General features: G+C 47.0%; 1 protein-coding gene across 8 annotated transcripts in view; it reads left to right on the forward strand.

The window, feature by feature from the left end:
• VTI1A (vesicle transport through interaction with t-SNAREs 1A) overlaps positions 1–24,075 on the forward strand; it is a 743,722-nt gene that overhangs the window by 12,723 nt on the left and 706,924 nt on the right. For all 8 annotated transcript variants that reach the window (XM_063962578.1, XM_063962574.1, XM_063962575.1 and 5 more), the window contains exon 3: positions 18,819–18,929. In XM_063962578.1, coding sequence (XP_063818648.1) covers positions 18,819–18,929 — 111 coding nt within the window. The remainder of the gene's footprint in view (positions 1–18,818; positions 18,930–24,075) is intronic.

Consider the following 24,075-nt stretch of genomic DNA (forward strand, 5'->3'; position numbering starts at 1 on the left):
TAATGTCAACACGCTGTAAGGTCGGTTGACGACATGAGACGGCCGGCAAACAAATTAGTACCTGTCCAGGCGTCTCAGACACCGTCAGGGGCTTGTAAAAACGCCCATTTACCTCAGTCGGTCGACACAGACACGGACACTGACTCCAGTGTCGACGGTGAAGAAACAAACGTATTTTCCTTTAGGGCCACACGTTTCATGTTAAGGGCAATGAAGGAGGTGTTACATATTTCTGATACTACAAGTACCACAAATAAGGGTATTATGTAGGGTGTGAATAAACTACTTGTAGTTTTTCCTGAATCAGATAAATTAAATGAAGTGTGTGATGATACGTGGGTTTCCTCCGATAGAAAATTATTGGCGGTATACCCTTTCCCGCCAGAAGTTAGGGCGAGTTGGGAAACACACCTTAGGGTGAATAAGGCGCTCACACGCTTATAAAAACAAGTGGCGTTACCGTCTCCAGATACGGCAGCCCTCAAGGAGCCAGCTGATAGGAAGCTGAAAAATATCCTAAAAGTATATACACATATACTGGTGTTATACTACGACCAGCAATCGCCTCAGCCTGGATGTGCAGCGCTGAGGGGGCTTGGTCGGATTTCCTGACTGAAAATATTGATACCCTTGACAGGGACAAGATTTTATTGACTATAGAGCATTTTAAGGATGCATTTCTATATATGCGAGATGCGCAGAGGGATATTTGCATTCTGGCATCAAGAGTAAATGTGATGTCCATATCTGCCAGACGACAGTGGTCAGGTGATGCAGATTCCAGACGGCACATGGAAGTATTGCCGTATAAAGGGGCGGTCCATCGGACCTGGTGGCCATGGCAACAGCTGAAAAATCCACCTTTTGTTACCCCAAGTCACATCTCAGCAGAAAAGGACACAGTCTTTTCAGTCTCAGTCCTTTCGTCCCCATAAGGGCAGGCGGGCAAAAGGGCCAGTCATATCTGCCCAGGGGTAGAGGAAAGGGAAGAAGACTGCAGCAGGCAGCCCATTCCCAGGAACAGAAGCCCTCCACAGCTTCTGCCAAGTCCGCAGCATGACGCTGGGGCCGTACAAGCGGACTCAGGTGCGGTAGGGGGTCATCTCAAGAGTTTCAGCACGCAGTGGGCTCACTCACAAGTGGACTCCTGGATCCTACACGTAGTATCCAAGGTGTACATTGGAAATTCGAGACGTCTCCCCCTCACAAGTTCCTGAAGTCTGCTTTACCAACGTCTCCCTCCGACAGGGAGGCAGTATTGGGAACAATTCACAGGCTGTATTCCCAGCAGGTGATAATCAAAGTACCCCTTCTACAACAAGGGAAGGGGTATTATTCCACACTATATTGTGGTACTGAAGCCAGACGGCTAGGTGAGATCTGAAATATTTGAACACTTACATACAAGCGTTCAAATCAAGATGGAGTCACTCAGAGCAGTGATAGTGAACCAGGAAGAAGGGGACGATATGGTGTCACTGGATATCAGGGACGCTTACCTACATGTCCAAATTTGCCCTTCTCACCAAGGGTACCTCAGGTTCGTGGTACAGAACTGTCACTATCAGTTCAGACGCTGCCGTTTGGATTGTCCACGGCACCCCGGGTCTTTACCAAGGTAATGGCCGAAATGATGATTCTTCTTAAAAGAAATATGGACGCTTTCCTGATAAGGGCAAGGTCCAGAGAACAGTTGGAGGTCGGAGTAGCACTATCTTAAGTAGTTCTACGACAGCACGAGTGGATTCTAAATATTCCAAAATCGCAGTTTTTTCCGACGACACGTCTACTGTTCCTAGGGATGATTCTGGACACAGTCCAGAAAAGGATGTTTTCTCCCGGAGAAGAAAGCAGGGAGTTATCCGAGCTAGTCAGGAACCTCCTAAAACCAGGAAAAGTATCAGTGCATCATTGCACAAGGATCCTGTGAAAAATGGTGGTTTCTTACAAAGCGATCCCATTCGGTAGATTTCACGCAAGAACCTTTACGTGGGATCTGCTGGAAAAATGGTCCGGATCGCATCTTCAGATGCATCAGCGGATAACCCTGTCTCCAAGGACAAGGGTGTTTCTTCTGCGGTGGCTGCAGAGTGCTCATCTATGAAAGGGCCGCAGATTCGGCATTCAGGACTGGGTCCTGGTGACCACGGATGCCAGCCTGAGTGGCTGGGGAGCAGTCACACAAGGAAAAAATTTCCAGAGAGTGTGATCGAGTCTGGAGACTTCTCTCCACATAAATATACTGGAGCTAAGGGCAATTTACAATGCTCTAAGCTTAGCAAGACCTCTGCTTCAAGGTCAGCCGGTATTGATCCATCACGACAACATCACGGCAGTCGCCCACGTAAACAGACAGGGCGGCACAAGAAGCAGGAGGGAAATGGCAGAAACTGCAAGGATTCTTCGCTGGGCGAAAAATCATGTGATAACACTCTCAGCAGTGTTCATTCCGGGAGTGGAAAACTGGGAAACAGACTTCCTCAGCAGGCATGACCTCCACCCGGGAGAGTGGGGACTTCATCGGGAAGTCTTCCACATGATTGTAAACCGTTGTGAAAAACCAAAGGTGGACATGATGGCGTCCCGCCTGAACAAAAAACTAGATATTGCGCCAGGTCAAGGGACCCTCAGGCAATAGCGGTGGACGCTCTGGTAACACTGTGGATGTACCAGTCAGAGTATGTGTTCCCTCCTATGCCTCTCATACAAAAAGTACTGAGAATCATAAGAGGGAGATGAGTAAGAATGATACTCGTGGTTCCGGATTGGCCAAGAAGGACTTGGTACCCCGAAACTTCAAGAGATGTTCACGGAAGACCCGTGGCCTCTACCTTTAAGAAAGGACCTGCTCCAGCAGGGGCCTTGTCTGTTCCAAAGACTTACCGCGGCCGCGTTTGACGGCATGGCGGTTGAACGCCGGATCCTGAAAGGGCATTCCAGATGAAGTCATCCCTATCCTGGTCGAAGACAGGAAGGATGTAACCGCAAAACATTTTCACCGCATTTGGCGAAGATATGTTGCGTGGTGTGAGGCCAAGAAGGCCCCTACAGAGGAATTCCAACTGGGTCGTTTCCTACATTTCCTGAAAACAGGACTGTCTATGGGCCTAAAATTAGGGTCCATTAAGGTTCAAATTTCGGCCCTGTCGAATTTCTTCCAGAAAGAACTGGCTTTAGTGCCTGACGTTCAGATGTTTGTAAAAGGGGTACTGCATATACAGCCTCCTTTTGTGCCCCAGTGGCACCTTGGGATCTCAATGTTGTTTTGAGTTTCCTAAAGTCACATTGGTTTGAACCACTCACCACTGTGGACTTAAAATATCTCACATGGAAGGTGACGATGCTATTAGCCCTGGCTTCAGCCAGGCGTGTGTCAGAATTGGCGGCTTTATCATATATAAAGCCCTTACTTAATTTTTCATTCTGACAGGGCAGAATTGAGGACTCGTCCTCAATTTCTCCTTAAGGTGTTTTCTGTTTTTCACATGAACCAACCTATTGTGGTACCTGCGGGTACTAGGGACTTGGAGGACTCCAAGTTACTTGACGTTGTCAGGGCCCTGAAAAATATGTTTCCAGGAAGGCTGGAGTCAGAAAATCTGACTCGCTGTTTAGCCTGTATGCACCCAACAAGATGGGTGCTCCTGCTTCTAAGCAGACGATTGCTCGCTGGATTTGTAATACAATTCAGTTTACACATTCTGTGGCAGGCCTGCCACAGCCAAAATCGGTAAAAGCCCATTCCAAAAGGAAGGGGGCTCATCTTGGGCGACTGCCCGAGGGGTCTCGGCTTTACAACTTTGCCGAGCAGTTACTTGGTCAGGGGAAAACACGTTTGCTAAATTCTACAAATTTGATACCCTGGCTGAGGAGGACATGGAGTTCTCTCATTCGGTGCTGCAGGGTCATCCGCACTCTCCCGCCCGTTTGGGAGCTTTGGTATAATCCCCATGGTCCTGACGGAGTCCCCAGCATCCACTAGGACGTCAGAGAAAATAAGATTTTACTTACCGATAAATCTATTTCTCGTAGTCCGTAGTGGATGCTGGGCGCCCATCCCAAGTGCGGATTGTCTGCAATACTTGTACATAGTTATTGTTACAAAAATCGGGTTATTCTTGTTGTGAGCCATCTTTTCAGAGGCTCCTTCGTTGTTATCATACTGTTAACTGGGTTCAGATCACAGGTTGTACGGTGTGATTGGTGTGGCTGGTATGAGTCTTACCCGGGATTCAATATCCTTCCTTATTATGCACGATCGTCCGGGCACAGTATCCTAACTGAGGCTTGGAGGAGGGTCATAGGGGGAGGAGCCAGTGCACACCACCTGATCCTAAAGCTTTTATTATTGTGCCCTGTCTCCTGCGGAGCCGCTATATCCCCATGGTCCTGACGGAGTCCCCAGCATCCACTACGGACTACGAGAAATAGATTTATCGGTAAGTAAAATCTTATTTTCTCTTACGTCCTAGAGGATGCTGGGGTCCACATTAGTACCATGGGGTATAGACGGGTCCACCAGGAGCCATTGGGACTTTAAGAGTTTGAGAGTGTGGGCTGGCTCCTCCCTCTATGCCCCTCCTACCAGACTCTAGAATATGTGCCCGGAGGAGCCGGTCACAGCTAGGGGAGCTCTACAGAGTTTCTCTGGTAAATTTTATTTTAGAGTTTATTATTTTACAGGGAGACTGCTGGCAACAGCCTCCCTGCTTCGTGGGACTAAGGGGGGGAGTAGTGTCCGCCCTGCGGGGTATGAGCCACTATCTCCGCTGACAGGACACTGAGCTCCTGAGGGGATCGATCGTTCCTCGCCACAGGGGATCGCTCACCCCAGCAGCATGCCGCCACCCCCTTACAGAGCTGAAGATTTGTGGCGAGTGAGTCACTGACCCCCCTAGTAAGCGGGGGGCCAGTGTGAAGATGGCGGCATCAGGGTAGGAGCATAGAAACATAGAAACATAGAATTTGTCGGCAGATAAGAACCACTTGGCCCATCTAGTCTGCCCCTTTTTTTTTTTACATTATTTTTATCTATAACCTTATTTCTCTATCGTCCTAGTGGATGCTGGGGTTCCTGAAAGGACCATGGGGAATAGCGGCTCCGCAGGAGACAGGGCACAAAAAGTAAAGCTTTAGGATCAGGTGGTGTGCACTGGCTCCTCCCCCTATGACCCTCCTCCAAGCCTCAGTTAGATTTTTGTGCCCGGCCGAGAAGGGTGCAATCTAGGTGGCTCTCCTAAAGAGCTGCTTAGAAAAGTTTAGCTTAGGTTTTTTATTTTACAGTGAGTCCTGCTGGCAACAGGATCACTGCAACGAGGGACTTAGGGGAGAAGAAGTGAACTCACCTGCGTGCAGGATGGATTGGCTTCTTTGGCTACTGGACATTAGCTCCAGAGGGACGATCACAGGTACAGCCTGGATGGTCACCGGAGCCTCGCCGCCGGCCCCCTTGCAGATGCTGAAACAAGAAGAAGGTCCAGAATCGGCGGCATGAAGACTCCTCAGTCTTCTTAAGGTAGCGCACAGCACTGCAGCTGTGCGCCATTTCCTCTCAGCACACTTCACACGGCAGTCACTGAGGGTGCAGGGCGCTGGAAGGGGGGCGCCCTGGGAGGCAATGAAAACCTATTTTTGGCTAAAAATACCTCACATATAGCCTCCGGGGGCTATATGGAGATATTTAACCCCTGCCAGAATCCGTTAAGAGCGGGAGACGAGGCCGCCGAAAAAGGGGCGGGGCCTATCTCCTCAGCACACAGCGCCATTTTCCCTCACAGAAAGGCTGGAGGGAAGGCTCCCAGGCTCTCCCCTGCACTACACTACAGAAACAGGGTTAAAACAGAGAGGGGGGGCACTAATTTGGCGTTAGAAATATATAAAAAAGATGCTATAAGGGAAAACACTTATATAAGGTTGTCCCTATATAATTATAGCGTTTTTGGTATGTGCTGGCAAACTCTCCCTCTGTCTCTCCAAAGGGCTAGTAGGTCCTGTCCTCTATCAGAGCATTCCCTGTGTGTGTGCTGTGTGTCGGTACGTGTGTGTCGACATGTATGAGGACGATGTTGGTGAGGAGGCGGAGCAATTGCCTGTAATGGTGATGTCACTCTCTAGGGAGTCGACACCGGAATGGATGGCTTATTTAGGGAATTACGTGATAATGTCAACACGCGGCAAGGTCGGTTGACGACATGAGACGGCCGACAAACAATTAGTACCGGTCCAGACGTCTCAAAAACACCGTCAGGGGTTTTAAAACGCCCGTTTACTTTAGTCGGTCGACACAGACACAGACAGGGACACTGAATCCAGTGTCGACGGTGAATAAACAAACGTATTGCTTATTAGGGCCACACGTTAAGGGCAATGAAGGAGGTGTTACATATTTCTGATACTACAAGTACCACAAAAGAGGGTATTATGTGGGATGTGAAAAAACTACCGTAGTTTTTCCTGAATCAGATAAATTAAATGAAGTGTGTGATGATGCGTGGGTTCCCCCCGATAGAAAATATGGGCGGTATACCCTTTCCCGCCAGAAGTTAGGGCGCGTTGGGAAACACCCCTTAGGGTGGATAAGGCGCTCACACGCTTATCAGAACAAGTGGCGGTACCGTCTATAGATAGGGCCGTCCTCAAGGAGCCAGCTGACAGGAGGCTGGAAAATATCATAAAAAGTATATACACACATACTGGTGTTATACTGCGACCAGCGATCGCCTCAGCCTGGATGTGCAGAGCTGGGGTGGCTTGGTCGGATTCCCTGACTAAAAATATTGATACCCTTGACAGGGACAGTATTTTATTAACTATAGAGCATTTAAAGGATGCATTTCTATATATGCGAGATGCACAGAGGGATATTTGCACTCTGGCATCAAGAGTAAGTGCGATGTCCATATCTGCCAGAAGATGTTTATGGACACGACAGTGGTCAGGTGATGCAGATTCCAAACGGCACAAAGGTGTATTGCCGTATAAAGGAAGAGGAGTTATTTGGGGTCGGTCCATCGGACCTGGTGGCCACGGCAACTGCTGGAAAATCCACCGTTTTTACCCTAAGTCACATCTCTGCAGAAAAAGACACCGTCTTTTCAGCTTCAGTCCTTTCGTCCCTATAAGAGTCATATCTGCCCAGGGATAGAGGAAAGGGAAGAAGACTGCAGCAGGCAGCCCATTCCCAGGAACAGAAGCGTTCCACCGCTTCTGACAAGCTCTCAGCATGACGCTGAGACCGTACAGGACCCCTGGATCCTACAAGTAGTATCCCAGGGGTACAGATTGGAATGTCGAGACGTTTCCCCTGCGCAGGCTCCTGAAGTCTGCTTTACCAAGGTCTCCCTCCGATAAGGAGGCAGTATGGGAAACAATTCACGAGCTGTATTCCCAGCAGGTGATAATTAAATTACCCCTCCTACAACAAGAAAAGGGGTATTATTCCACACTATATTGTGGTACTGAAGCCAGAAGGCTAGGTGAGACCTATTCTAAATCTAAAAAAATTTGAACACTTACAGAGGTTCAAGTCAAGATGGAGTCACTCAGAGCAGTGATAACGAACCGGGAAGAAGGGGACTATATGGTGTCCCGAGACATCAGGGATGCTTACCTCCATGTCCCAAATTTGCCCTTATCACTAAGGGTACCTCAGGTTCGTGGTACAGAACTGTCACTATCAGTTTCAGACGCTGCCGTTTGGATTGTCCACGGCACCCCGGGTCTTTACCAAGGTAATGGCCGAAATGATGGTGGTTCTTCGAAGAAAAGGCGTCTTAATTATCCCTTACTTGGACGATCTCCTGATAAGGGCAAAGTCCAGGGAACAGTTGGAGGTCGGAGTAGCACTATCTCGGATACTGTTACAACAGCAGGGGTGGATTCTAAATATTCCAAAATCGCAGCTGATCCCGACAACAAGTCTCCTGTGCTTAGGGATGATTCTGGACACAGTCCAGAAAAAGGTGTTTCTCCCGGAAGAGAAAGCCAGGGAGTTATCCGAGCTAGTCAGGAACCTCCTAAAATCAGTGCATCATTGCACAAGGGCCATGGTAAAAAAATGGTGACTTCCTTCGAAGCAATTCCAGTCGGCAGATTTCATGCAAGAACTTTTCAGTGGGATCTGCTGGACAAATGGTCCGGATCGCATCTTCAGATGCATCAGCGGATAACCCTATATCCAAGGACAAGGGTGTCTCTCCTGTGGTGGTTACAGAGTGCTCATCTTCTAGAGGGCCGCAGATTCGGCATTCAGTTTTGGATGTTGGTGACCACGGAGGCCAGCCCGAGAGGCTGGGGAGCAGTCACACAAGGAAAAAATTTCCAGGGAGTGTGATCAAGTCTGGAGACTTTTCTCCACATAAATATAGCTAAGGGTAAATTTATAATGCTCTAAGCTTAGCAAGACCTCTGCTTCAAGGTCAGCCGGTATTGATCCAGTGGGATAAAACATCACGGCAGTCGCCCACGTAAATAGACAGGGCGGCACAAGAAGCAGGAGGGCAGTGGCAAAAACTGCAAGGACTTTTCGCTGGGCGGAAAATCATGTGATAGCACTGTCAGCAGTGTTTCATTCCGGGAATGGAAACTGGGAAGCAGACTTCCTCAGTAGGCACGACCTCCACCCGGCAGAGTGGGAACTTCATGGGGAAGTTTTCCACATGATTGTAAACCGTTGGGAATTACCAAAGGTGGACATGATGGCGTCCCGTCTGAACAAAAAACGGGACAGGTATTGCGCCAGGTTAAGAGACCCTCAGGCAATAGCTGTGGACGTTCTGGTAACACCGTGGGTGTACCAGTCGGTGTATGTGTTCCATCCTCTGCTTTTCATACCTAAGGTACTGAGAATTATAAGACGTAGAGGAGTAAGAACTATACTCATGGCTCCGGATTGGCCAAGAAGGACTTGGTACCCGGAACTTCAAGAGATGCTCACAGAGGACTTATGGCCTCTGCCGCTAAGAAGGGACTTGTTTCAGCAAGTACCATGTCTGTTCCAAGACTTACCGCAGCTGCGTTTGACGGCATGGCGGTGGAACGCCGGATCCTAAGGGAAAAGGCATTCAGGAAGAGGTCATTCCTACCCTGGTCAAAGCCAGAAAGGAGGTGACCGCACAACATTATCAACACATGTGGCGAAAATATGTTGCATGGTGTGAGGCCAGGAAGGCCCCACGAAGAAATTTCAACTCGGTCGATTCCTGCATTTCCTGCAAACAGGAGTGTCTATGGGCCTCAAATTGGGGTCCATTAAGGTTCAAATTTCGGCCCTGTCGATTTTTCTTCCAGAAAGAATTGGCTTCAGTTCCTGAAGTCCAGAAGTTTGTCAAGGGAGTATTGCATATACAACCCCCTTTTGTGCCTCCAGTGGCACTGTGGGATCTCAACGTAGTTCTGGGATTCCTCAAAACACATTGGTTTAAAACCAGTCAAATCTGTGGATTTGAAGCATCTCACATGAAAAGTGAACATGCTCTTGGACCTGGCCTGGACCAGGCGAGTGTCAAATTGGTGGGTTTTTTTTTTCTCAAAAAAGCCCATATCTGTTTGTCCATTCGGACAGGGCAGAGCTGCGGACTCGTCCCCAGTTCTCTCCCTAAGGTGGTGTCAGTGTTTCACCTGAACCAGCTTATTGTGGTGTCTTGCGCCTACTAGGGACTTGGAGGACTCCAAGTTGCTAGATGTGGTCAGGGCCCTGAAAATATAGGTTCCAGGACGGCTGGAGTCAGGAAAACTGACTTGCTGTTATCCTGTATGCACCCAACAAACTGGGTGCTCTTGCTTCTAAGCAGACTTTTGCTAGTTGGATGTGTAATACAATTCAGCTTGCACATTCTGTGGCAGGCCTGCCACAGCCAAAATATGTAAATGCCCATTCCACAAGGAAGGTGGGCTCATCTTGGGCGGCTGCCCGAGGGGTCTCGGCTTTACAACTTTGCCGAGCGGCTATTTAGTCAGGGGCAAACACGTTTGTAAAATCCTACAAATTTGATAACCTGGCTAAGGAGGACCTGGAGTTCTCTCATTCGGTGCTGCAGAGTCATCCGCACTCTCCCGCCCGTTTGGGAGCTTTGGTATAATCCCCATGGTCCTTTCAGGAACCCCAGCATCCACTAGGACGATAGAGAAAATAAGAATTTACTTACCGATAATTCTATTTCTCGGAGTCCGTAGTGGATGCTGGGCGCCCATCCCAAGTGCGGATTATCTGCAATACTTGTACATAGTTACAAAAATCGGGTTATTATTGTTGTGAGCCATCTTTCAGAGGCTCCGCTGTTATCATACTGTTAACTGGGTTCAGATCACAGGTTGTACAGTGTGATTGGTGTGGCTGGTATGAGTCTTACCCGGGATTCATAAATCCTTCCTTATTGTGTACGCTCGTCCGGGCACAGTATCCTAACTGAGGCTTGGAGGAGGGTCATAGGGGGAGGAGCCAGTGCACACCACCTGATCCTAAAGCTTTACTTTTTGTGCCCTGTCTCCTGCGGAGCCGCTATTCCCCATGGTCCTTTCAGGAACCCCAGCATCCACTACGGACTCCGAGAAATAGAATTATCGGTAAGTAAATTCTTATTTTGATCCTTATTTCTTTGTAAGGATATCCTTATGTCTATCCCATGCATGTTTAAATTGCTCTACTGTCTTAGCCTCTACCACCTCTGATGGGAGGCTATTCCACTTGTCCACTACCCTTTCTGTGAAATAATTTTCCCGCAAATTTCCCCTGAACCTCCCCCCCTCCAGCCTCAGTGCATGTCCTCGTGTCCTATTGCTTCTCTTCATTTGGAAAATGTTTCCCTCCTGGACTTTGTTAAAACCCTTGATATATTTGAAAGTTTCTATCATGTCCCCCCTTTCCCTTCTCTGCTCCAAACTATACATATTGAGATTTCTTAGTCTTTCTGGGTATGTTTTGTGATGTAGGCCATGCACCATTTTAGTTGCCCTCCTTTGTACAGTTTCTAATGTATTAATATCCTTTTGAAGATATGGCCTCCAGAACTGAATACAGTATTCTAGAGGAGGCCGTACCAATGACCTATACAGTGGCATTATTACTTCTTTCTTTCTGCTGCTGATTCCTCTCCCAATGCAGCCAAGCATCTGACTAGCCTTCCTCATTGCCTTGTATGTAACCTTACCTGCTTACCTGCCTTTAAGTCATCTGAAATAGTGACTCCTAGATCCCTTTCCTCCTCAGTAGTTTCCATTATAGTGCCATTAATACTATATTTAGCTTTAGGATTTTTGAGACCCAAGTGCATGATTTTGCATTTTTTGGCATTAAACTGTAATTGCCAAACTCTTGACCATTCCTCTAGTCTACCTAGATCCTCAATCATTTGTTTTACCCCACCTGGTGTGTCTACCCTGTTGCATACCTTTGTGTCATCAGCAAAAAGGCATGCTTTCCCTTTAATGCCATTTGCAATGTCACCAATAAAGATATTAAAAAGCAGTGGTCCAAGTACAAATCCCTGGGGTACTCCACTGGTAACATTTCCCTCCTGTGAATGCACTCCATTTACCACAACTCTCTGTTTTCTATCCTTCAACCAAGATCTTATCCATTCAATATTCCTAATATCCAATCCCAAACTTTCAAGTTTATTTAGCAGTCTGCGATGTGGAACAGTGTCAAAAGCCTTACTTAAGTCTAGATAAGCTATATCCATGGCTCCACCTTTATCCATCACTTTAGTCACACAATCAAAAAATGTCAATAAGATTTGTTTGACATGATCTCCCCCCAGTGAATCCATGCTGTTTGGGATCCTGTAAATTGCCGGATTTGAGATAATCTACAACTCTTTCTTTTAAGAGTGTTTCCATCAATTTCCCTACTACTGATGTAAGACTCACTGGTCTGTAGTTGTTTGCCTCTTCCTTGCTTCCACTTTTGTGCAGTGGGACTACGTTTGCTCTTTTCCAGTCCTCTGGAATTACTCCTGTAGCTAATGACTGGTTGAATAATTCTGTCAATGGTGCTACCAGCACCTCTTTAAGTTCTTTTAGTATCCTTGGATGTATCCCATCTGGCCCCATAGATTTGTCCACTTTTAGCTTTGAGAGTTCTGTTAGGACCTTCTCCTCTGTAAATGTACTTGTTTCATTTTCCTGAATATCCCTGCAACTTAACTGTGGCCCCTTCCCCTCTCTTTCAGTAGTAAATACTGAGCAAAATGAATCATTAAGATGATCTGCTATTAAATTGTCTCCTTCAACAAAACTCCCAGTGTCCGTCTATAGTTTTATAATTCCGCCTTTTGTTTTTCTCCTTTCGCTTATATACCTAAAAAAAGTTTTGCCTCCTTTACCCACTGACTGGGCCATTTTCTCCTCAGCTTGTGCCTTTGCACATCTGATTACCTTCTTTGTCTCCTTCTGTCTAACAAGATATATCTCTTTGTCTTCATTATTTTGTGTCTGCTTATATTTCCTAAAAGCCACCTTTTTTGCTCTCACAATATTTGCTACTTCTCTTGCAAACCACACTGGCATTCTTTTCCTTGTGTTTTTCCTAACAGTTTTGATACAAAGGTCTGTTGCCTTCAATATTGCACATTTTAATGTTTCCCACCTCTCCTGCACTGCTTCCAAGTTCCTCCACTCTGCCAAAGAATCGCTTACACATTTTCCCATCCCTACAAAATCAGCCTTCCTAAAATCCAACACCTTTGTTTTTTTCTCATTGCTCCGGACTGGCCAAGAAGAGCCTGGTACGCGGATCTACTGGAGATGCTCCTAGAGGACCCGTGGCCTCTACCTCTTCGCAAGGATCTTCTACAACAGGGGCCGTTCGTCTATCACGACTTACCGTGGCTATGTTTGACGGCATGGAGGTTGAGCGTCAAATTCTAGCCCAGAAAGGGATCCCGGACAGGGTTATTCCAACCTTGATCCAAACCAGAAAGGGGAAAACGTCTAAACATTACCACCGTGTTTGGAAAAGATACGTGTCTTGGTGTGAGAACAGGATATTTCCTGCAGTGGAATTTCAACTGGGACGTTTTCTCCTTTTTTCTGCAGTCAGGAGTGGATGTGGGCCTACGTTTGGGCTCCTTTAAAAGTCCAGATGTCAGCCTTATCCATTTTCTTCCAGAAACAATTGGCTTCTCTCCCAGAGGTTCAGACATTTTTGAAGGGTGTTCTGCACATCCAACCACCTCCTACGGCACCTTGGGATTTCAACTTGGTGTTGCAGTTCCTGCAATCGGAATGGTTTGAGCCTTTACACGACGTTGACGTCAAGTTTCTTACGTGGAAGGCCATCACACTGTTGTGTCGGAGCTGGAGTCATTGTCTCACAAAAGCCCTATTTGATTTTTCATGAAGATAGAGCTGAACTCAGAACTTGTCAGCAATTTCTTCCAAAGGTGTTGCCTGCGTTTCATATCAACCAACTTATTGTGTTTCCGGTGGTTACTGACACCTCTGCTACTGTGAGGGCTTTGAAGATCTATGTGAAGCGGACAGCTCGTCACAGAAAATCGGACTCGCTGTTTGTTCTCTATGATCCCAATAAAATTGTGTGTCCTGCTTCAAAGCAATCTATTGCTCGCTGGATCAGGCATACTATCCAGCATGCTTATTCTACGGCAGGCTTGCCGGTTCCAAGGTCTCTACAGACCCATTCTACTAGGTTGGTGGGTTCTTCCTGGGCGGCTGCCCAGGGTGTCTCTGCTTTACAGCTCTGCTGAGCAGCTACTTGGTCAGGTATGAACACGTTTGCTAAGTTCTTCAAGATCGATACTTTGGCCTCTGAGAACCTTCAGTTTGGTAAATCTGTTCTGCAGGAACCTCAGCACTCTCCCACCCGGTTTGGGAGCTTTGGTACATCCCCATGGTACTTATGTGGACCCCAGTATCCTCTAGGATGTAAGAGAGAATAGGATTTTAATTACCTACCGGTAAGTCTTTTTTTCGTAGTCCGTAGAGGATACTGGTCGCCCGCCGAGTGCTTCGTGTTTTCCTGCATTGTTACTTAGTTCAGTATTGTTGTTGGTTCAGCTATTGCTGTTCCTGTTCAAGTTTGGTTAGCTTGGCTTTCCTGTTGTTTGTGTGTACTGGTTCGAATCTCACCACTGTTCATTTAAATCCTTCTCTCAATGTATGTCCGTCTCCTCGGGTACAGTTTCTAGACTGAGTCTAGTAGGAGAGGCATAGAGGGAGGAGCCAGCGCACACTATTGATTTCTTAAAGTACCCAAGGCTCCTAGTGGACCCATCCATACCCCATGGTACTAATGTGAACCCCAGTATCCTCTACGGACTACGAGAAAAGGATTTACCGGTAGGTAATGAAAATCCTATTTTTTTGCAGTGTTTGGAATGCAGCCTACCTATTTACTAGGAACTTGTGACATCACTAAGAATGCAGCAGGAGCCAGTAACATGACTGAGTGCATTCCATCCAGTCAGTAGGAACCAGTGACATCACTGAGAGCGCAGCCTATCCATTCACTAGGAGTCTGTGAGAATACTGAGAATGCAGCCTATCCATTCACATGGAAACAGGAACCAATGACATCACTGAGAATGCATTCCATCCAGTCAATAGGAGACAGTGACATCACTAAGAAGGCAGCCAATCCATTTACTACAGACCAGGGACTGCTGAGAATGCAGCCTGTCCATTCAGTAGGAGCCTGTGACATCACTGAAAGTGCAGACTATCCATTCACTAGGAGTCAGTGACATCACTGGGAATGCATTCAATCCAGTCAATAGGAGCCAGTGACATCACTGAGAGTGCAGCCTATCCAGTCACTAGGAGCCAGTGACATCACTGAGAGTGCAGCCTATCCATTCACTAGGAGTCAGTGACATCACTGAGAGTGCAGCCTATCCATCACTAGGAGTCAGTGACATCACTGAGAGTGCAGCCTATCCAGTCACTAGGTGCCAGTGACATCACTGAGGCATGAGCGTTGGTATATGACATTTTGTCTTTTCATTTTATGTCCTAATCATATTGTACCAGGTAATTTATTGTGCACCTCTTGCCTACAGCCGCCTGCACTGTATGCAGATCACAGAACTCCCTGATCGTGGTGGGGGTGTACCCGCTAAAGGATTTTCTCCCATTTTGGCACCCCGTTTCTGTAGAACCAAATTACATCTAGTTATGCATGAGATATACTTACAGCTGTGTGGATGTGTGTGCTCTGTATGGATGTTACAGATGAAGCTGTAACCTACACACGAACGTTCCTTATAGAGTTGGAACAACTTATATTTTGTGTAGGACTGTCGAAGATGCATGGCATGGAGTGCTGGACCTTGTAGTTCTGTTTTTGCGTCTCTTGAGGTATCTCCTGGTAAATTAGCTCTTATTTTGTAAAGGTGTGACTGCGACCTAATATACAATGCCTACCACTGGGACTGTCCGTTAGGAAGATTTCTGCATTTTGTTTGCAGCAGAAAGCTGCTTTCTGTAGTCTTCTGTTGGCCGACAGCAGTATGTTAAAGATTCACAGTAAGATGTTCCCAAACCACCATTATATGCCATTTTATTAGATAAACGGTTTTGTGGCTGTTTATAACCTGTATGTGTCATCCTGTCATCCCATTGTGTGAGTCTTTACACCCTTCCTACTTATTGGCCGCTAAAGTTGGTGTCTGATCTCCTGCTACTGGAAACCTCTTGGGGGTCGGCGTGAGGTCAGCACTCAGTTTGGTTCTTGCCCCCGTGATAGCATGTTTAATGATAATAGCCATGTACCTGTAATACTGCATGCGCTGTACAGAGTATATTTGCCCATTCACATCAGTCCCTGCCCCAGTAGAGCTTACACTCTATATTCCCTGTCACATGTACACCCAGACACATTCACGCTAGGGTTAATATATATATTTTTTTTGTTGGGATGCAATTAACCTACCAGTATATTTTTGGAATGTGGGAGGAAACCGGAGTACCCAGAGGAAACCCACGCATGTACGGGGAGAATATACAAACTCCACACCGTTAGAGTCATGGTGGGAATCTAAATTGCAGTGTAAAAATAAAGCAGCCAGTATTTACCCCGCACAGAAACAATATAACCCACCCAAATCTGACTCTCTCTGCACACGTTATATCTGGCACACCTGCAGTGCACATGGTTTTGCCCAACTGCTAACAAATTTGCTGCTGCGATCAACTCTGAATTACCCCCAGTGACCTTCCAACTACCATGTTACAGGCTGTATTTGGAAAAGGACAGTCAGGAGCTGATTGGTACTGTACTTCACCTCTCTCTCTCTCTCTCTCAAAGATTTGATACCCCCCCCCCCCCAATAAGTTGAATACCTTTCCCCACGTTACCAGTCCTGCCACGTTTCCTTTAGTACTTTTTAGTAATCCTTGAATTGGGGAGGTGTGATTGGAATATTGTGTGTGACATGTGGGTCCAGGAAAGCGCGGCGGTGTCCTGTTTGTGTGGGCGGGCGGGCGTGCAATGCTAACGGCAGAACCTGTCTGCTTTTGTTGTGCTAATCCTGCAAATGTTCCCCTGCAATTGTCTTCTGTCTGCACATCTGCTCAGGACATCGATCCCTCGCTAACGTCATCCCCGAACTATAATTGTAATGAAGGTGCAGTGCGATGGCGGTGAGACCTGTCAGGCAGCTTTTCACCGGGCCCCGTCATCTAGATTTATTTTTTACTATGAACCCGTTATCCTCCCACTTTTTTACATTTTGGCAGTCGTTTAACATTCGTATATAAACTTTCCTGAATTTTGTTTTTTACTTTTTTGTCAATGCACTTTTTGTGATAATCAGGATCAAAAATTTTAGTTTGATTTTGGAACAAAATGTTCCTCACAAAGCCTATCGTGTTGTATGTCATAGGAAAGGGCATAAATCATGCAGTAAATTGACACCGCTCCGTCCTCTCCAGCTTAATTAGGAGAGCTGCTATGGCGATATATGCTGTTTGTGTGTTTTTGACAGATTTTTTAAAACTTTACATAGATGTAATTTGGAAACGGCATGAGATATTTAAATAAAATTTTGTATTTTTCTTAGACTACATATATACTCTCCATATACCAAATTTGAACAAAATCTGAGCTGGTGAGGTAAAATTTTTTACAAAAACTGTGTCGATTTGACATGGAATGACCCTCCATTCAAAATAATGGCCCGATTCAGACCTGATCGCTCCTCTGTGAATTTGCAAAGGTTTGCAATCACATAGTCGCCACCCAAACAGTGAATACCCGCCCCTTGCAAGTCTGCGTACGCCTTGGGAAAAGCTCTGCGTACGCCGGTCAGCTGCAAATCCGTTCACAACTCACCATCGAATGATTTTTCCAGTCTGTGCGCAGCCCAGGACCCACTCCTACAGTGCGATAGAAACAGGCTGATCGGGGCCGGCGCTGACGTCACACACCCGCACTGAAACTGCTTGGGAACGCCTGCGTTTTCCCTGACACTCCCAGAAAACGGGCAGTTACCACCCGCAAATGCCCACTTCCTGTCAATCAACTTGCGTATGCTTAGCGATCAAAAAATTCACTGGATTCCTTCGCCGTTTGGCCTCGTGCGTGTGCAGTGCGATCCGTGCGCAGTCGATCGATAATCGTCCGCCTTGCGAAATCGCACAACTGTGATCAGGTCTGCATCAGGCCCTATATTGTACAGGTTTGATTTAAAGCGGCAACTACACCTAAATACAGGTTTGCGTATTTAATAGAGCCACTGGTAAGTTCTGTATGTACGCAGAGGTCTCAGAGTTAAAGATCTCGGAGATAAAGTTGTCATGGAGGAGATATTTCCTATGCACGGTCAGCTAATCCTGTTTAGTCATCCGGAAAATGCTGGTAACCGAGAACTATAGTTCGTCATTTACACCGAAACTGGAAATACGTTGCAGAATCCCATTTGTCAATGTATGGAAACTTTACAGGTCTATGAATCTCAGCAATGACTTCTTTTATGTAGGGCATAAACAAGATATTCCATTTAATATATTGAATACCAGCTATTTATACAGCGCACACATATTACACAGCCCTTTACAGAGAGCGTTTCATACCCCTTTCACATCGCAACGCCGAGTCACACCCGGGAATTGGAAACTGGTAATTCCCAGGTGCAACTCGGTATTGGACTCCAACACACTGGCTTCCCGACTTGGCACTATGCCGGGTCAGATTTCCATCGGGAACAGGTACCACGACGGCATTGGGGGCAGGATGCGGAGACTGTGCCGGGAGAGGAGATCATCTCTACGCCACCTCTGCCCATATTGTGAACGGGTCACGTGTTGCATCGACCCGGCAACCACTTCACACTGCCTGACCCGGGAATAACCCTTCATTATTTCCCGGTTGAATTACCGGATCAGGTGACCTGGAAATTTGGCAGTGACCCCTTTCACACCGCACAGCGACCTGCGCCGGGTTATTTGCACGGTGTGAAAGGGGTATTAGTTACTCAGATGTGGAATACAGTAAGATAGAGCAAGGAACTGAGCACCTGTAAACGCATGTTGCAGTACAAGCAGAATGTTTTTGGAGTTTGAGAGGAAAGCCAGATCACCTGGAGGAAACCCATACAAGCATGGGGAGAACATACAAACTCCACACATAATTGCCATGACTAGGAAATTCAGGTATGACCTCAGTGCTTTGAGGCAGCTTTACCAGTGTTTCTCAACCTCCGTTCTCAAGGCACAGTAACAGTCCTGGTTTTCGGGATTACCATACTAGAGCACTAGATCCATTGGTTATTACAGCATCATTATAGCAGCTGCTTTGCTTTCTGTAATCCCGTGAGCCGGAAACACCCTGACCTCTCATTTGTGATTTTGTGTCTCTACAGTTGGAACAAATGGACTTGGAAGTCCGGGAGATTCCGGCGCAGAGTCGGGCAATATACAGCAACCGCATGCGGAGCTACAAGCAGGAGATGAGCAAGATGGAGGCAGACTTTGTGAGTCCCAACATTATTTTATTTTCCCAAAAAGATGTAGATTAGGACAGTCTATGCGTATGATATCTGTACGGCAGTTTCATAAGACGTTACGACTGATATAAAGCATAAACCGATCCGTGTTGCACCACAATGACCTAATGCAGTGATCTCCAACCCGTAGCTCACGAGCTGCCGGTAGCTCGCCATAGTATTTTCGGTATCTCACAGAGCGCACGGGCTTGGGCAGTCACTGGCACTCCTCCTCCCTTCATTTTTGATATGGTGCCGGCCGTCAGCCAATCAGAGCTCGTGGTCCAGTAGTGGCGGCACCTGATTGGCTGCCGGACCGCGAGTTTTTTGATTGGCTCACTTACCGGCAGCATATTTTAAATGCCCGCCGCCGCTGGAGACTCTGTCACCCTCACCGCAGCCGCTCTCCGGACTTCACAGGAGAGGCGTGCGCTGCGCTCTCCTCCCCTTCCATCCCTCAGACAGGAAGAGCAGCACCGGCGGCAGTAGAAGAAGCCAGCAAGGGTTAGCACTGTGTGGGGCACTGTATCGACACTGCGGGGGGGGCATTTTATCTGGCGCTGCGGGGGGGGGGGGGGGGCATATTAATTGCCACTGCGGGGGGAATTGAATCTGGCACTGGTGGGGGCATTGTATCTGGCACTGCTGAGGGGCATTATTTGTGTATCTGGCACTGCTGAGGGGCATTATTTGTGTATCTGGCACTGCTGGGGGCATTATTTGTGTATCTGGCACTGCTGGGGGCATTATTTGTATATCTGGCACTGCTGGGGGCATTATTTGTGTATCTGGCACTGCTGGGGGGCATTATTTGTGTATCTGGCACTGCTGGGGGCATTATTTGTGTATCTGGCACTGCTGGGGGCATTATTTGTGTATCTGGCACTGCTGGGGGCATTATTTGTGTATCTGGCACTGCTGGGGGCATTATTTGTGTATCTGGCACTGCTGGTGGGCATTCTTTGTGTATCTGGCACTGCTGGGGGCATTATTTGTATATCTGGCACTGCTGGGGGCATTATTTGTGTATCTGGTACTGCTGGGGGCCATTATTTGTGTATCTGCCACTGCTGGGAGGCATTATTTGTGTATCTGGCACTGCTGGGGGCATTATTTGTGTATCTGGCACTGCTGGAGGGCATTATTTGTGTATCTGGCACTGCTGGGGGGCATTATTTGTGTATCTGGCACTGCTGGTGGGCATTATTTGTGTATCTGGCACTGCTGGTGGGCATTATTTGTGTATCTGGCACTGCTGAGGGGCATTATTTGTATATCTGGCACTGCTGATGGGCATTATTTGGTATCTGGCACTGCTAAGGGGCATTATTTGTGTATCTGGCACTGCTGGGGGCATTATTTGGTATCTGGCATGGCTGAGGGGCATTACTTGTGTATCTGGCACTGCTGGGGGCATTATTTGTGTATCTGGTACTGCTGGGGGCAATATTTGTGTATCTGGCACTGCTGGGGGGCATTATTTGTGTATCTGGCACTGCTGAGGGGCATTATTTGTATATCTGGCACTGCTGAGGGGCATTATTTGTATATCTGGCACTGCTGAGGGGCATTATTTGTATATCTGGCACTGCTGAGGGGCATTATTTGTATATCTGGCACTGCTGGGGGCAATATTTGTATATCTGGCACTGCTGAGGGGCATTATTTGTGTATCTGGCACTGCTGGGGGCATTATTTGTATATCTGGCACTGCTGAGGGGCATGATTTGTATATCTGGCACTGCTGAGGGGCATTATTTGGTATCTGGCACTGCTAAGGGGCATTATTTGGTATCTGGCACTGCTAAGGGGCATTATTTGTGTATCTGGCACTACGTGGGGGGGGCATTACTTGTAGTTGTGAGGCCACACCCACTTTTGTGAGGCTATACACACTTTCGCAGGAACGCACGCGCATTGGGGGGAGAGGGTAGCTCCTTCTGAGAGTTTATTTTCCGAAAGTAGCTCACACCCTAATTAAGGTTGAAGACCACTGACCTAATGCCTATAGGTCTGTGTATTGTATTCTGCCGCATAACAATATTGTAATTGTGCGTCTTTTCACTATTGCGCTGTCATAGCCCTCATCCTTCTTTATGGAAATAACTCGAGCTTTCAAATCTGAAATTCATTTTGGCAAAAGTTTCTTGACAATTTAGATCATGGGCCGTGTGTAGTGCCGCCGGACATTTTTTTTAAAGGGGCCATCACTTACAAGGCAAAACCATGCCATGTTCGAGATTGCCTCTTTAAAAAAAACTGCCAAACTTGGGCGGCATTACACCCGGCCCCGGTACATGCCTGGTAAATCATCAACGTAATGTAACCCCGTCGCCAGATACAGACTGGTGTTCGCTCGGGACAAGAGACCAGTAGTTAGGGTAGATAAGGCCCACAACGGATTTGAACAGAAGCAATCAATTGATATAGATTCCCATTGTACAGTATTGCATGGTATATTGTGCCTGTGCAATTTGCTTGTGGATAGCGAAACTTTGGGGTAGATGTATTGTGCTGCGTTATTGGGGAGAAGTGATATCGGCGCACGTTACGTGCGCTAATACCACTTCTCCCCCCATGTATGAAGGAGGAGATGTGTGGCCCCTGTCATTATCTGCACTGCCGTCGTGCTGGGTAATGTATGAACGGTCATTTGCACTGACCATTCCGTCAGCTGCAGATGTTGTTGCCCGTTCACCACAACTGGGACAGCTCTGTCCATGGCTGCGGCTGCCTGGGATACACGCACGTGCCCGGTGGAGTCGGTTGATGCGCTATGGGCTCTAGCAGGGATCGGCAGAGTAAGGAGTTTCCACTCCCCCTCTCCGACATCCGCTACTGCTTCCTGCTTCTCCTCAATAAAGAGTCAGAGCATTAAGATCTATACCGGAGCTTCTGTGTCACCGCCGATGTCAGCCTGCTCCTCCCCTACAGACTGTAAGCTCTCAAGAGCAGCGCCCTCTGCTGTTATGTCCTGCCATCATCCTCCTTTATCCCATCATGTCCTCCCCTTTGCCAATAGCAGAACACAATTAACCTACCAGTATAGTTTTGGATTGTGGGAGAAAACTGGAATACCCGGAGGAAACCCACACAAGTGAGAATATACAAACTCCACACAGCGCCGTGGTGGGCATTGAACCCATGACCTCAGTGTTGTGTGTCAGTAAGGCTAACCATTACATTACACATTACACTTGCATTATGTCTTGTTAAATTTTTACATAATCTGTATATGCACTTTGCAAGGCGCTGCAGAACCCTTATGGCGCTTATTAATAAAGGAGAATAATAATTGACAGCTCCAGGACTATTTGGGCTGCACCTAAACTGTGTAGAGCCCTCTCCCTTACACCTCAAGACTTTCCTCTAGTTTCCAAATGTTTAAATGTTCCCTGGAATTTGACCTCTTCAGAGAGCTTATCAAGTAGCAGAACTGCCCACATAACCTCCATAGACTATTCCACCCCCTTATATCCCCTCTACACAGTCCACACACTACATGACATATATTCTCTTTCTACACTCGCACATCCCACTAACTCCAGGTGACTGGATCATGCAGCAACCCCTGCAGTCTGTACGGGTGGTCTTCTGTATGCCGAATGTCGGGATCCCGGCGCACAATATACCGGCGCCGGAATCCCGACACCTGGCATACCGACCACTATTCTCCCTCGTGGGGGTCCACGACCCGCCTGGAGGGAGAATAAAATAGTGTGGCGCGCGTACAGAATCACAAATGAAATAATTAGAACCACATGTGGATCTTCTAAAACGTGTCAGTCAGTAATGGATACACCTGGGCACCAGCAAGAAGATATGGAAAACACTTTACCGTTCCATTACTGTAAAGCACAACGGAATATTCTAATTACATAAGCGCATGGAAATAAGTAATGATCTATCATCGCTCCTCTGCCCTGCCCCCTCCCCCCCCCCTCTTCCCTCCCCTCCCCCCCCCCCCCCCACCACAAGTGTGCAAGGAGCCGGTATGAGCAAGTCTCCTGGGAAAATTGCATCTGCATAAACTAGCTTGGCTTGGGGGCCCAGATGACTTATTATGCAGGGGCCACAGCAATTCATGAAGACATCCTATATAATAAAAGGTTAACTCTGCTCCTCACCACTATGGGGCGATCACATTGGAGGGGGACTCAAATGTTTTGCACGCCGGCGGCTACTAGATGGGACCTGGCAGTGTTACTCCTTTTGGGCGCAAACAGCCGCTAACGCTGGCATTACTGTTATGTTATGTTCCGTCATTTTAACGGCCGGTAACTAGTATTATAATATATACATAAAATGGAACCCTAGTGATGGCTTTCTGCCATACACTGTGATCTCCTCTCCAAGGGGTAAATTTACTAAAGGTTCTAAAAATGAAAAGTGATGATGTTGCACATAGCAACCAATAGAATTCTAGGATGCAATAGAGAAATAATAGACAGAATCTGATTGGTTGCTGTGGGTAACGTCATCACTTTTCATTTTTAGAACCTTTAGTAAATTTACCCCTAAGCTTCTCTCCCGCTAGCAGCTACGTTCCATTGCTGATCCCTTTTGAAACCCTTTATAGTTCAGTGTCACCATATTTCCACTCTTCCATGTATAAAACACTATATCCCAAATATAACAGCTTGCGAGTTGTCGACAGCCGTCAGATGTCACAGATTTAGGGAGGAATTCAATTGAGGGTGAAGGTTGCGAATTGCCATTGCTGCAGCGTTGTAACAGCAGCCCAACTCGCGCCCTATACCCAGCTGATTTGCACCCCGACTTGCTCAAAAGTACTTGGTAGCAAACCCTTTTTGAGTGTGATCTCGCTGTCGTAAAGCGCATATTCGGACGGGCGAATCCATTCGCCCTCAATTGAATCGCCCCCTCAGCTACCACTTTTTTTTTTTTATGACAAAATCGGGTTGTTTTTTGCCCTTTGAAAAAAATAATAATAGCGTTTAAATCTAGAGGCAAAAATGCTGAAATCTCTCCGCTGGTCTTACATATTACAGAGTCGTATTAAAGTTATAATAAGTAAAATATACACACCAATTAGATGAAGTAGAAAAGGTTTCCTTTAAGTATTCATAAGAAAAGATATATAATCATACCATGCAAATCGTTCCTTTGGAGA

This window comes from Pseudophryne corroboree, chromosome 3 (assembly GCF_028390025.1).
Source record: "Pseudophryne corroboree isolate aPseCor3 chromosome 3, aPseCor3.hap2, whole genome shotgun sequence".
NCBI classification, from domain to species: domain Eukaryota; kingdom Metazoa; phylum Chordata; class Amphibia; order Anura; family Myobatrachidae; genus Pseudophryne; species Pseudophryne corroboree.